The 16,227-nt window shown below is 36.5% G+C and overlaps 1 protein-coding gene across 3 annotated transcripts in view; it reads right to left on the bottom strand.

Annotated features, from left to right (window-relative positions):
• FILIP1 (filamin A interacting protein 1) overlaps window positions 1-16,227 on the bottom strand; it is an 89,806-nt gene that overhangs the window by 48,201 nt on the left and 25,378 nt on the right. For all 3 annotated transcript variants that reach the window (XM_039346625.1, XM_039346626.1, XM_039346627.1), the window contains exon 2: window positions 892-1,170. In XM_039346625.1, the coding sequence (XP_039202559.1) occupies window positions 892-1,164 (273 nt within the window). In that variant the 5' untranslated portion in view covers window positions 1,165-1,170. The remainder of the gene's footprint in view (window positions 1-891; window positions 1,171-16,227) is intronic.

The raw sequence follows: 16,227 nt of genomic DNA, 5'->3' as shown, positions 1-16,227 counted from the left end.
AGAGAGACCATGGGATTGAAACCACACTCCTTTGTATGTGCATTCCCTTTCCTGCAGATATCTGTGCTTCTCCCATAGGCCTAGTTCGTGGTTTTACCATGTTGTGGGAACTTGGCCATTGTCTTAACATACTCTGGAACCACATTAGCTCTGTAAACGATAACCAAGGTTATTTATTTGAGCACAACATTTTTGGTAAGCATAGAAGTTGTGTTTTGTTAACCATTTATTATGTAAACCCAGCCATAGCATTAGAGAGAGTTTGATAGATGACTTAGTAGGAGAGAAGGAATGGAAGAAGACTATTCCCAGCAGATGGCTTTTCATCCTCTGCTGAAAAACTTCTAATAACAATAGCACTTAGTCTTATATACTGTTCCATAATGCTCTACAGTGCTCTCTGGGTGATTTACATTGTCATCATGTTGCCCCCAACAATCTGGGTCACCATTTTACCGACCTCAGGACTCCAGGCTGAGGGCAGAGTTTGCCTGCAATTCCCCATTTTAACCACTGTGTCAACAGGATAGATAGATAGATAGATAGATAGATAGATAGATAGATAGATAGATAGATAGATAGGTAGGTAGGTAGGTAGGTAGGTAGGTAGGTAGGTAGGTAGGTGGGTGGGTGGGTGGGTGGGTGGGTGGGTGGGTGGGTGGGTAGCTGGGCAGATGGATGGATGGATGGATGGATAGATAGGCAGGCAGGCAGATAGATAGACAATTAGTTTCTTTCAGCTGTGGGCAGAGTTAGCACCTGCAATACTGCATTTTAACCATTGTGCCACCAGGACTCCTAATAGCAAAATGTTATTGCTAGGTCACAAATATTTTATTTTATATTTAATGAACAAACATCTCACAACAAATAATTAGATTTTATATATACCTGTAGCTCTCCTTCCATTATACTCAGGAGCCGGATGAGGTCCTCTTTAGAAAGTTCTATTGATTGCTTGCTTTTTCGTTCATTAGGCCCTTGTAATTTGCTGCGCTGCTTCACAGTTCCCGGACCTAGGATTTCATCTTCTTTTTGATTAGATTTCTTCTTTTTCTTTGCATCTTCCTGAAAGTTTTGATTTTCTGAAGCGTTCATAATAGCCTTTGACTTGGGTAACTGCTTGTTGGATGAGCTCTCACCAGCTTGATTTCGAGATCGCATTTTGACCTAGATAAAAAAGGGAAAAATTAAATGCAAGACTGGGCAAGTTTCTTTCTACATTTTCAAGAAATCACAACTTATCAGTTTGCACAGAAGTCTCAAGTTAACCAAGAATGAATCTATTTTAATAGTCACACTACGAACTTTTTCACATCATTATAAATAAACATGTTTACAACATTGGGCAGAAAATATTATGTAATATTCAATCAGTATAGAGCTGGAAGAGACCTTGGAGGTTTTCTAGTCCAGCCCCCTGCTCAAGCAGGAGACCCTATATCATTTCAGAAAAATGACTGTCCAGTCTCTTCTTAAAAACCTCAAGTGATTGAGCACCCACAACATCTGAAGGCGAGCTATTCAATTGGTTAATTGTCCTCACTGTTTGGAAGTTTCTCTTTAATTCCAGATTGCTTCTTTCTTTGATTAATTTCCATCCATTGTTTCTTGTCTTGCCTTCTGGTGCTTCGGAAAATAAATTTACCCCCTCCTCCTTGTGGCAGCTTCTCAAATACTGGATTACTGCTGTCATGTCCCCCCTAGTCTTTCTTTTCTCTAGACTGGCCATTCCCAAATCCTGCAACCGTTCTTCATATGTTTTAGTCTCCAGGCCTTTAATCATCTTAGTTGCTCTTCTTTGCACTTTTTCCAAAGTCTCTACATCTTTTTTGTAATGTGGTGACCAAAACTGGATGCAGTATTCCAGTACACCATCTAAATATAAATTTAAATACATGAGCGAGCTTCATGTATTCACTACTGCAATGCAACAGTGATGAAAATTGCTGTAATTGGTCACTAGAGAAAGAAAAAGAGAAGGAATTGCATGGCTGCATCATATAGGTTCTCTGGACTTCCTGATTGGGAAGAATGATTCTAAATTTTAAGGAAAATTCAGAAGCATTTCATTGCTTTCAGAATGCTAGAAGCCAAGCACCTTTTGAAGCTGCTTCACAAAGAAACACAGTTGTTGCTTCGTTTCTAAAAGCTTAGCAGTGAACTTGTTTTGTATCATTATGAGGCATTGTCCATCATTGTGGTAGCAGGAAGATACATGTGGGGATTATTTTGCATGCACAGAAGTTTTTTGCAGCTACTGGACCTTCCAGAAGTAGTCTCAGAGTGACATGAAGGCTTTCCAGTGGCTAAACTACAGCATCTTCACACCTCAAGAAAGCAAACCCGATTGCAATGAAGTATCTCACAGCCACAAAGATGGCCATCTATACTAGTCTAGTAGACCATCTTTTATCACCTTATTTCTATTAGAACATTGTTCAAACATAGATATATAATGGCTACTGGAGTCTTGTGACTAAACAGAATTTAAATATCACTCCTTAACATACATATTTTCTCAAGAACAATGGTTAATGAAAATCAGCTTCCTAATGGTATTCTTGGCTCTGGGAGAATAATATCAGCAGAATCCCTTTTTTACTCAACAGCCTAATTGTTGGGCTTTTGTTTTATCTTTGAGAAGGGAAGAAACTATGTTGATATTAAAACAGCAACTCTCACAGCGTTCCTTTGACTATAGCTTAGCTATAGGAATTATTGGGGATAAAGCAGGAAAGCCTGAAATTCTGGTCTCCCTGACATTCAAACCAGAAATGGCCACAGACCCAGCCACAAAATGGCTTAATGTTTCATACCAATTTAGTGATGCAATACAAAGCCATTGTTTGCTTAACAATATTGTATTGCATTAATCATAGGGTACGAGTTTCACAGAACATGCTAAGCCAAACAAAGCCCAGTATAAAATAATACAAAAGGTGAACCCAGTGTGTATTGGTGTGTTGTTATTCTTTTTATCATTTTGCCATTTTAGCTGATCAATTTAGTTTTACCAGATAGGCTGCCGATTTGACTTTCTATTTTAATTTTGTTTGGTTTTGCTATTGTGAATAGTTTTACATATAATTTTGTATGGTTAAACAGCTTGATAAGAAGATGGGATGCAAATGTTTTCTATCCATGAAATATATCATCAGTTTAATCTGAAACAGACAAGGGTAGCACAGCAACATATTTCTGAATGATTTCATTATGGTTATGTTATATTATTAGTGTCGTGGTTAAGGTATCAAGTTAGAAACTGGAACACTGGCAATGCTAGTCCCTCCCTAGGGACAAAGCCATCTGGGTGACAATCACTTCACAAGACAAGTTTGGATGCTTTCACAGATGTGCGTTCTCAGTATAACATCAATTTATGTTTCACATAAGTAGAACAATAATCAAGAGTAAATACTAAAGACAGCACATTAATATCAACTGACAGCATGCCAACTCAATGTTTTCTTTTAAAAAATACTATTTCACACATTCAGCTGAAAAGTGAATGATATTATGAGGCACTGATGTACATATCTTTAGAGAAAAAAATTCCAGGCTTATGCGTGAGAATACTTGCACATAGGCAAATAAATTCTTATTGTGATACAAGAAGGCAGCTGAGACAAAGTAAAATGAAATGAACAGAACAAATACAGCAGGGGAAGTACCTACGAGAGGAAAGATTGTTAATACCAGCTATCATTTAGAATAACTTTTAGAGGATGCGTGGTCATAAAACGTAATATTTGATCTTTGGAAGGACCTGGGGACAATTTATGATACTTTCAGGGTGGGTTTCCAGAACATCTGAATCAGGGAGGACAATGTTGGAGTATAACCTCCAGACTTTACATGGTCTAAGGCAAAATGTCTCTGCTGGGTTTTTGTTGAGTCCTGCCACGCACACCAGTGACTTACAGCAGCTTCCATAGTGATCCAACTATCATTGTGCCAAAGTAAAAGTAATAAGGTTAGACTTTATATCTCTTCAATTATATCCGAGTGATGCTATGAAGTCACTAACCACTGAGAAAGTGGTTCAAGTAGGTTATATGTCAGTGATGGACACAGTCTGCTGAGCAGCTGATCTTCTCAACATTTTAATTTCTCACAATGACCCCCGAATATTGTAGGAATGTTTTAAATTTTTATTTTCATGCTGCCTTTCTATTCAAATGAATAGTCAAGGAGTCTAATACTTCACAGTACAAAAAATATTAAAATTAAAATTAAATAAACTTTGTTGAGTGATCGGAGATGAAGTCAAAAGTATCTGGAAAACTACAGATTGCTTTATAGTTTTTCTTGCTTTAATTTTGTTTTTTTCACATATGCCTCCCAAATGTATGTTTTGGTGCACTCTGGTTTTATATATAGATATGTAGGTCTTTGGTTATTCGGGTTTTCTCCCGCGTAAAATTGGAAGTGTCTTGGTGACGTTTTGACGAAGTCCTATTCATCATCTTCAGGCTGGTGTTTTCAGCTTCGTGCTCCTCAAACACCAGCCTGAAGATGACGAATGGGACTTCGTCGAAACGTCGCCAAGACACTTCCAATTTTACATGGGAGAAAACCCGAATAACCAAAGACCTACATACAAACACCCGCGAAAACCTCAGAAAACAAATATATATATATATAAAATATGTTCTGAAGGACTGTTTATATTTTGTTATTATTAAAATAGTAATAATGACATAAATTGTAATTCTACATTTGGCTGTGGATCTTACTTGATAGTAGCTTTCTTTCATAGCTCCATAGGAAAGATAGCTTCTTTTTTTAGAAAGAAAGAAAGAAAGAAAGAAAGAAAGAAAGAAAGAAAGAAAGAAAGAAAGAAAGAAAGAAAGAAAGAAAGAAAGAAGCTCCCATTTTTTTTCCTGACAGTGCATCTTCATGTTATTTTTCTCTCCAAAAGATCGCCAGGCTAATCCATGAGGAAGATAAGAGAAAATACAGAATTGGCTACTTTTTTTTTTCTGGACTGACATTTAGCTCTGATGCTGTAGGCTGATTAGGCCTGGAGCCAGCAGAGGTGAAATGTCACATAGGAATGTGGGGCTAGACAAGAAGGAAATGGTCTGGAAGGGAGCCTTTTGTGTCTGTTATGCATTACCAGCTGGCAAATGTGACAGGAAAAGAAGGAATAATAATCTGTCTAGATGGGAATGTTCTTTACTAATCACCAGTTAGTGAGATGTGATCTGTTGCTTTCCTTATTGTGCTGGTAGGAAGGGCCATGGGTGTGAGCCAGGCTACCTGAGGTCACAGTCCCTTTGATTTGCAATCTGGCTAATCCAGCATCCCTGCAGAGTAACCTCAGGGTCAGTTTAATGTATAGACCAGGGGTGGGGAAAGATGGCCCCTTTATCACTTATGGACTTCAATTCCCAGAATTCCTGAACCACCATGGTTGGCTCAGGAAGTCCACAAGTCATAAAGGGGCCATCATTCCCCACCCCTGGTATAGACTCTGAAGGATTTGCCCATCATAGCCCATTTCAATCCCAAACAATAATTTTGCTTCCCTGTGAAGCTATGAATGAGGAGTCAGATTTTAGAAGGGTTAGTATGTCATGTTCTTTTTTTTTATTCAAAAAGTTTTATTAGAAATTACAAAATAAAATGAACCCATTTACCCTCCCCCCAACCCCCATCCCCCGACTTCCCGGAGCCATATATAGGGTATTTCAAACGTATTAAATATGTCATGTTCTTTTTTGTTGGATTCTCACTGAGTTGAGCAGCATAGGAAAAACAATGCTGGACTTGATAAATCTGGATTGGTCAAATTTCTGGTGGCTGGAAGCCACATGTGTCATTTTTGAGAGGCTGAGGGCAGTGGTTGGTGATGCAATGCCAGTGACAAGATTTTCTATATTTGGGAGTAAATTAGAAATTTTGTCTGTTTTTAAAACTGCATTAAGAGAATCTTGATATTGATTCTTGGCAGATGTAATCAAAGGGACTGCGGGAGCCTCCAATTCCTTTCAAGGGTCCTCATGTTTTTATGACATGGGGTTTCCAGGAAGTGGACATCAGCTCTCTAAATCAGTGGTGGACAATCTATTGCCTACAGGCTCATGCAGATCTCTAATGGACCTGCACTAGGCCACACAAACAAGCGAGCCCTATCTGTGGTATGTAGACAGCACATGAAACCACTCCCCCTCCAGTCTGTGAAAAAAAACCTCTCTCCACAGAACTGGTCCTTGGTGCCCAAAAGGTTGAGGGTCACTGCTCTAACGATTTTCTTATCATTTCCAACTATCAGTTCAGCAGCAAACTGTTAAATAATGTTGTAATTTTCTCCTTTTTTAATGAAGTAAATTTTAATATTTGACAAAAAACTAAAAAAATAAAGTAACAACATCTATCCTTAATCCACCAATGATCTCACCATTTTCCTCCAGGTCTCTATGGCTGAAGATTTTTTTTTTTTAAAGTATGGGTATTGGCTAAAATTCATCTCTAGTCTAAATAATGTTTGTTCCCCTGAAAAACATTTTGATCATAATCTACTATCAGTGGTTCCAGGTTTCCATTTTTCACATTAAATCTCTACCAATAACAAAGAGATTTAAAAAAGGAAGAAAACCCATAAATACCTCCATAAAGACACTATAAAGCATTATATATAGTATAAATATGTTTACCTATTGTCCATTTGAGCATCGTTTAGAGCAGGGGTAGGCAACCTCGGCTCTTTTATGACTCGTGGACTTCAACTCCCAGAATTCCTGAGTCAGCATAGCTGACTCAGGAATTCTGGGAGTTGAAGTCCATGAGTCATAAAAGAGCCGAGGTTGCCTACCCCTGGTTTAGAGTAATCTAGTTGTCTGTATTCACTATGAATGCTAAAATAAGCCAAGAATATGAGTGGAAGTGGCACAATCACCACGATGTAAAAAAGATGTTGAGACTCTAGAAAGAGTACAGAGAAGAGCAACAAAGATGATTAGGGGACTGGAGGCTAAAACATATAAGGAACGGTTGCGAGAATTGGGTATGTCTAGTTTAACGAAGAGAAGGACAAGGGGGGACATGATAGCAGTATTCCAATATCTCAGGGGCTGCCATAAAGAAGAGGGAATTAAGCTATTTTCCAAAGCACCTGAAGGCAGGACAAGAAGCAACGGGTGGAAACTAATCAAGGAGAGAAGCAACCTAGAACTAAGGAGAAACTTCCTGACAGTGAGAACAATTAATCAGTGGAACAGCTTGCCTCCAGAAGCAGTAAATGCTCCAACACTGGAAGTTTTTAAGAAGAGACTGGACAGCCATTTGTCCGAAATGGTGTAGGGTTTCCTGCCCAAGCAGGGGGTTGGACTAGATGACCTCCAAGGTCCCTTCCAACTTTACTACTATTACTATTACTAAAACACAACAATATCTTGATTCTTCCCCAAAATATGTGTGGGATTCAGGATATTGTATGAAGATAGACAAAAGATAGGGATTTTATGTTTCCAGCTCCTTCTGGCAATTCAAGTTCTGAAATTGAGAAGAACTGAAGTAATTATCTTTAAAGTATACAAGGATCTACTCCCAAGGATGGGATGGGAGCATAAGTAAACGTGAGTGGATTTGTTCTAATCCAGTGTGATTCTTGGATCATTTCCCAGTTCCTTTCATTAGACTGTAACTCAGTCTATTGGTTCCTATAACCCAGTGGTTCTCAACCTTTTTAATGCCATGACTCCCAACCGGTCGTAAGTCGAGGACTACTCAACCGGTCGTAAGTCGAGGACTACTCAACTGGTGCAGCACCGTTTGCAGAATGGGACTTTTGGCGGGCTCAGCAGGGCAGAGACAGCCTGGACAATTCCTATTGGCTTTTGAAAGCCAATAGAATTAGACTCTATTCAAGAGAGTCTATTCTATTGGCTTTCAAAAGCCAATAGAATAAAAGGGAGTAGCACAGCTAAGGAAAAGGGGGGGGAAATGGCAGACTGCGTTGTTTGGCGACCCCCGTGAAATGGTCGTTCGACCCCAAATGGGGTCCCGACCCACAGGTTGAGAACCACTGCTATAACCCATCATTTTTTATTTCAATTACCTGGAAAGGCCTTCATAGTTATCTGACCCTTTTCACTGGAGATGCCAGGACTAAACCCAGGTCTTTCTCTGCATTAAATCCATTTGCCCTGCTGCAAATCCAATTCCTCCCTGTATAGAGGGCAGATTAAACTATTCCAGGAGATGGATCTTACAGCGGCTACTTTTAGACCTCTTTTTAACATAAGGTTAGTTCTTTTATTATAGTGTGCCAAAAAACATTAATCCTGTCCAGGGAAGATGACTGTGTTCCACAAAGTATGTGTTGCTGGGCCTGTCACCTGCAAATCTATTTAGGTTTTCCTGCTGCTTGTAACAAAAAGGGTCTTTTTGTAAGCCATACTTATTACTTTGGGGACAGCCGTTCCATTTTGCCTACTTCCATTGCCTTGTGGCCATTTCCCTTGTTATCAATCTTCTGCTTGATCCCAACCCCTCTCACCCACACCTGTTAGCCCAGATGACGTGGGGAAGAATGCCCCCAAGCTCTTTGCAACCCTTCCTTTGTGACTGTGACCTCTCACCAGGCTATTTTTGGAAACTGGCTTAAGGATAGTAGCTGTCATCATGGATTAGATGAGGTGCCTCCTGCTTCATCCTGCATTTTACTCCACTCTTCAAATCTGTCATCCAAGGTTTTTTTTGGACACAGTTTTAGTGCTCTTTAAACAGCATGTCACTTCTGTGTTTTAAAAGAATGGTTTGAAGTATCAGAGACATGGAGCACTTCCATGTCTAATAACCTGTCATTTCTCCCAGATACCCACCTACACATACTCACACATAGTAAGAGCAAGAGGAATCAATTATGGTTTTCCCCAGCAAATAAAACCAGGGGGAGAGGATGTTTCACCAATTCCTTTTCTTAAACCAGCCTGCATTAAAACATTTAAAAGGACCATTCCAATCTCTCCCCCCGTGGTTCTCAAACTGTGGTCCGTGGACCACTGGGGGAGCACAATTTTGTTACAGGGAGTCCACAAAGGCTTGAAGAAATGTTATGATTTAAATCTTGAATTAAATCCATAGCCACAAAACGTATTTAAAGGAGATTTGTGGTGAAGAAAAGGTTGAGAAGCACTGCTCTACCCTCATTCCTCAAGCAGAATAGGATTTAGCCATCTGGGCAGAACTTGATGCCATCTTTTGCCATCTGAAGGACATAAACACAGTTGTGAAGAATATAAACACAGTTGTGAAGGACAGTACTGAGTCATGTAATCCCCTCACTAGATTCATGATTAGTCTTCTGCTGATGACATTCTCATCTCATTTTGATCTGCAGCTCTTATTACTGTTTTAATAAAATGTATTAATCAAAGTCACTTGATAACCCCAGATATATAAATATAATCAGTGCTTTTTTTGTTAAAAAAAAAAAAAGGTGCTGGAACTTACACACGTTATACAACCTGCCTTGCCTACCCCACAAGGTTCCATCCAAAAATGGTGCCGGAACTCCATTCTGGGCGTTCTGTGATAAAAAAGGCCCTGAATATAATTATCAAGCAAAATAGGAACAGCCCAAGATGGAAAATATTTTTAAACACTCAGAATTCTATATGACTGATCCTTGGACATGGTCCTAAAAGCCATTTGTAATACTTATGCTTACAGTATATTTCCAAATTCAAAGAGTTGCAATGGATAAAGCAGCATGCTAAGTGGAAATTATTCTGAGATCAGATTTGTAGTATTTCTGTTCAACAAAAATATCTCAAGTGTGTGTCTATAGAGCACTTACATCTTGGTGTGTAACAATACTTCTGGAATGTATTTGGAGATATGCATATTTTCTTTTCAATGAGGATATAATTTTTCCACTGGTTCTTCTATTGTTAGAAATGTCACATGTATATTAACAATGACACCCCCCATTCCAAATCCACATGTGCATAAGACACGTGTGATTAAGTTGCACATTACACTAAGCTACAATATGGCTTGTTTGGGTTTGCTTCGGCATATTATGTAAATTCAACCACTGATTTTTGAAAATTGTGGGTTAATACAATGTAATGTACAACTCATTTTTATTACTAATTAAATCTTGAGTTGGGACAATGTGGGTACTTAGCCTAAATTTAGGATTGATCCTATCTGTTATGTTTGTACCTTATATCTCTATGTAGGCATTTAGCTGCACAAAGGTACAACCAACTTCAATTCATGGGTGTGCACATCTGTATAAGCTCTACCCATCAACATCTTATTTTATCAAACTGAATCTTAGAGGCTCATATATTCAGTGCAAGAAATTGAAAAAGGCTTTTATGAGTACATTCAGCTGAATCAGCCTACATTATTATGTGCTAAAATGTACCCCACTTAATGTCCCTTGTAAGGAATGCAAGTTTATAAATGTGGCTCCTAATCTATCAAAGATATTTGTACACGTTATGTATATGTACAAATCTGATTCACCTTCGTATTACTTTTCTTATATGATAATAAGATACAATACAGTCTTGATTTAAATTGGTGGATGGAGAGAAAAACTAGAGGAACTAAATTTACTTTTGAAAGACCGGGAAGGGATTCTTCTCATAATGCTAGGTTGCTGTTTCCACTAATTTGGAAAAAAAAGCCCTGCAGGACTTAATGAGACTTCCTTGCATGGAAATATGTATAGATTAAGATTGCATAATAACATTTTCTGTTCCAACATCAGTTATGCAATTTTAAGATCTAAACTGGTTATAATCTTGTTTCTTACTTCCTATATTTCACTTACTGTAATAGCATTCATAGCAGGTCAATAGCATTTGAAAAGCTCAGTGGTGATTTTACTGCCTCATGGAAACTAGATGCTTCACAAGGTAAGAAAAATGTCAAGAACAGAGACTGGAAATCAGCCTAAGATTAATGTACCAAGTATATCATATGACAAAATATAAAATATAGTGTATTTATTTTAATAAAATAAAAATGAATGCACAGCAATTAAATTCCTCTATTGTCATTCTTAATCAAGTTACATAATTAGTTTCATTGTGTAAAATGTCTATCATATTCCCACATACTTTGTGTGAAAATTATTATTTACAAGTAGCAAACATTTATTGTATAATAAATCATTTTTATTTCTTTATTTTTATTTCTTTATTCCCCTTTCATTTGGAGAAAATATGTATTTTTAAAATATACATGAGAACATGAAGTGCAACCTTCCAGAATGACCTATGGTTATTCTAGAAACATCATGCTTGCTGCAGCTTTATTTAATACTGGTTGTAAGATGCCAAGATTACTTAATCACAGCGAGGTAGTTTTTGAGCTTTCAGGCAAACTATCCAAAGACCTGAACAATTCAGAAAAAGCCTTAATGGAAAAGTCAATTTCCAACTTCCCTCCCTGAAAATACCTAAATAAAGTCTATATTTGACTTACAACAGACAAGATATTTTAACAGAAAACTCTGGCAAGCATCTATCAGTACTGGCAGATGGTTTGTTTATTTGCATCTTTTTCCTTGCCATTTACAATCTGATGTAAAGTTGGAAGTTCTTGATAACCTGATGTAAACTGCCTAGAGATTCAGTAGAAATCCAAAAATCTTGAGATAATAACTAAGAACTTAATCCACCGTGTGCCAGAATATCACATGCAAATATAGACATAGAGTTCCTAATTAGGCATATGTGAATTGTTAAAAAATCTCTTCTCTTTATTGCTGTAATATGTTCATGGAAAATCCTGCTACATATTTCATGAGAAATCAAGGAATCTTGACCAGGAGACATTCCTTTTCAGCAGTAGTACATACATTATGATATAAGTGAAAATGGTTCCTACTGAGACTTCCAGGGAGGTATAACACATTGAAGGCAGGTCTTCAAAAGTGGAGCTGACAACCTTGCCAAAGATCAAGGAACCTCTAATCCTAACCCTAACCCTAACCCACATGTGCTCGGGTTGGATGCCCCTTACAAGGAGACCTTGGGGTACGAGAAACAGATGGCATTGGTGTTCCTGAACGCACAGAAGGCATTCGACAATGTGAACTGGCAATTTATGATAAGCCAATTACAGACTATGGATTGTGGGGAGAAATTTATAAATGTAATCAGAACAATTTATAATAAGCAATCAGCCAAAGTAATGATAAATGGAAATATGACTGAGAAGTTCAACATTATGAAGGGAACAAGACAGGGCTGTCCCCTATCTCCACTCTTGTTTGTTCTGACATTAGAAGTATTAAATAGACTTATAAGACAGAATAATGACATAAAAGGGATGAAAATTAAGAGGGAAGAATATAAGCTACAAGCATTCGCAGACGATTTAGTATTTATTTTGGAGGAATCATTAGAGACGGAACCTGTATTAATAGAACAAATAGAAAAATATGGTGAGGTAGCTGGGTTGAAAATTAATAAAGATAAAACCAAAATGTTAGTGAAAAATATTACTGAAAAAACAAAAAAAAGAACTGGTGGGAAAATTAGATATACAGATTGTAAAGAAGGTAAAATATTTAGGGATCCACCTGACAGCAAGATGCACAACAATTAAAGAGGATAATTATATAAATTGAAAAGACAAATTGAAGTAGATTTGGAAAAATGGAAAAATGTACAACTATCATTAATGGGAAGGATTGCGATAATCAAAATGAATATTTTCAACAATATCAATAAGATTAGATAAGAAATATTTTGAGGGGCTTAATAAAATAATCTTGAAATATATTTGGCGGGGAAAAAAGCCAAGGATTAATCTAAAAATGTTACAAGATTGAGAGGTCAGTTTGGTCTACCTAATTGGGAATTGTACTATCAGGCTGCAACATTATCATGGATGAGAGAATGGATCTTACTGAGGAATACAAGATTATTGACATTAGAGGGACATGATTTACAGTTGGGATGGCATGTTTTCATACGGTATGGAAAAAACAGAATACATAGTTATTTCCAGAGACACCATATAAGGAATTCTTTATTTGTGGTCTGGGAGAAAGTAAAGAGAAAGCATTATTTGAAGATTCCAAATTGGCTCTCAATTATGGAGGTGCTAATACACCCCAATATGTTTAACATGGGAAACATTATAAGATATAAAGACTTACTAACAGATATGGGGGAATTGAAAACCAAACAACAATTAGAGGAACAAGGAATAAAGATGGATTGGTACATGAGAACGCAAATACAATCTAGATATGAAAAAGATGTTAAAATAGATGGTGTTAATTTGGGGACAACAGAGTTAGATGAAATACTCACAGGAATGGAAGAAAAATGGATTAAAAAATGTACAGTTATCTACTACATATGGAGTTAGAGGAGGAACAAGTGAAAGAGACAATGATAAAATGGACAAGGAATTTTGGATACACAATTGAATTAGATAGATGGCAGCAACTATGGGAAAGAAACTATAAATTGATAATGGCAACTGCGTATAAAGAAAATATGTACAAAATGTTTTACAGATGGCACATGTCTCCAGAAAGATTAGCTAAAATGTTTAAGGACAGGTCTATGAAATGTTGGAAATGTCATCAGATACCAGGTTCCTTCTACCATATGTGGTGGACGTGTGTAGAAGCTAAAACTTATTGGAATATAATTAGAACATGGATAGAAAAGATGATACAACAACGTATAGAACTAAGACCAGAAATATTCCTGTTGGGTATTCTACGAGGGAAATACAATAAAGAGAAAACATATTTAATTATTCATATAATTACAGCAGCCAGGATTGTGTTTGCACAAAATTGGAAAGCACTGAAAGCACCCCCCCCCCAGAGGGAGAGGTGATTGGGAAAATATTGGAATGTGCAGAAATGAATAGACTGACAATGACGATTAAAGATAAGACAAAGTCAGACGACTATGAAATCTGGGGAACTTTTTATGATTGGCTGAAAAGAGAATACGGTTAAAAGATAGTCAATTTAGATGGAAGAAGAAGGAGCAGTTAGGGAGGGAGACCCAGGTGACACAGTATTGAATAACTGGAGGTTGTATAAATATTTATAAAAGTATATACTGAGAAGATTAGATAAATAGAAGTATTAATGTAAGAGAAAATTAATCTTATTGTATATAATACAGATAGGGAAATTTGGAGAGAGACGTTGCTTGGACATTACCCCTGAATTGTATCTGAAGAGGGATGAAAGGGAAGAAAGGAGAGGAGAGAGAAAAGAGTAAAGGAGGGGGGAAGGAAGTAGGAAGGTTGGAGGAGAAGAGGAGAAGTGGGGAAAAAGGGGAGGAGAGTGGTGAAGGAAAGAGAAGAGGAGAGGAAGAAGAGGGAAATAGGGAAGAAAGAGAAGAAAGGGAGAAAGAAGGTAGAGAAGAAGGAATGTGGATACAATGAAAGGGGAAATGGGCGAGCAACACCAAAAGTCATGTGTATGTATTTATTTCATTTTATTAAAAGTATCTTATATATAAGAATGTAAAAAGAATGTATGTTAACATCTGATAAATATCATGGTATATGTATGGGCGAGAGTTTGGAAAAATAAAAAAAATATTATTAAAAAAAGGAGACCTCGGGGTAGCAGTTTTCTGTAAGTATGAATGCTAGAGATGGGATTAGCCATCTTGCTTGCAACCATAGTGGAGACTTTTAAAGAACACTAAGTTAACATGTCTCACTTTCCAATCATTTTCAGAAATGGTTCATTAGTGTTGGAAACCACTGTTAGATAGGAAATAAGAAAAGGAAGGGGGGATCATGTTTTGACTTTGGGATTTGAAGATTTGATTAGAGAAATATTGTGGATTTTTAACTATGTGATTAAGATTTATTTATAGTTGATACTTTATTATATATTAAAGTTGAATTAAGAGCATAATATAAATATTGTTTTTTTAAATGTAGATTATTTTTAGGTTTTGAAGTACTGATATTACTTAATTAAACTTAGAGGTTGTGATACTGTATTGTTGCTGTAGTCAGAGATCACCTTTGCTATATATTTGTTTTATGGTAGAGTGTTTTTTATCACTTTTAACTGTATTCTTTTACTCCTTTGCGCCTTTTTCTTTTTATGTTAGTTTGTATTTTAATAACTTTTCTAAAATTTAATTCAAAAAAGAAATTCCTCATTAATTAATTCTAAGCTATCAGAAACTTTAGGAATGATGAGCTTGAAATTTTCTGGGTGAGTCTGCATTCAATCCTGAATGAAAGTACATTTTTATCATAACTTTAAGAATTTAAAGAAAGCAAAATAAACCACAAAAGTTAAATAAGATATTGATCTTAGAAAAGTATCAATGGATTAACAATTCAAATAAAATTGGAATAATGTAACTTTTACAATAAGATTTTGGAATTAATTATAAAGAATAAACAGCTTCTTGTGAGAAATAGATCTGTTTTGGTTTTCACAAGACATAACAGATATGCAATTTTATGATTTCAAAAACTCAACACTAGAGGGAACTACAACTATTTTAAGTAGAGGAAAGATATACAGGCCTGTAAGATGAGGCAAAATGTTACGACCATAAAAATATTGAAGGTGACTTTTAAAGAAAAGAATAAAAAAATAGTTGCTATCATATCAACAATGTCGGCAGTGATATCTACTTTTATGAATAGACTACGTCCACAAGATGTTATTGAATAAATGACAGATGTAGAAAAACTTTTATCTGACAAAATAGAGATGGTATTGAAAGTGGGTTTTAAAGGCTAAGAGAATGGTTTAAAGAAGAATGTTTCACTGGATCTATAAAAAAAACTGGCCAAAGTTTAAAGTTTTAAAAGCATAAATATTCAAAAAAAATTTAAAAAAATAAGTGCAGAATAATTAAGCAATAAATAGTATGCACTCATTTGGAAACTGTTACTGGTAAAGTGTCTGGTGCTACCTTAAAGATCTCTCTCTCTCTCTCTCTCTCTCTCTCTCATCTGTCTGTTTCTCTCTCTCTTGTCTGTCTGTTCTGATCATTTGTCTTACAAGGGACATCACAATTTATCATACTGTTTGGTGAAGGCAACTTTTGGAATTCACCGATATCACACTACATCCCCTAAAGTAAGTCATGACAGTATGTTCTGTACCCTCATGAAGAGTTCCTGTAATTAAAATGCTGTGGCTGTATGTAATTTAACTGTACTGTACTTCACTTTTCTTTTTCTGCTAGAGCTAAATGAAAATGTTTGCTTTGTACCATTCTACTTATGGTCTGA

The sequence above is a fragment of the Crotalus tigris genome, unplaced genomic scaffold, assembly GCF_016545835.1.
Source record: "Crotalus tigris isolate CLP2741 ecotype Arizona unplaced genomic scaffold, ASM1654583v1 scf7180000018016.4438896, whole genome shotgun sequence".
Classification (NCBI taxonomy): Eukaryota; Metazoa; Chordata; class Lepidosauria; order Squamata; family Viperidae; genus Crotalus; species Crotalus tigris.
The sequence above is the reverse complement of the archived record's forward strand: the minus strand, read 5'-3'. Positions and strand labels throughout refer to the sequence as shown.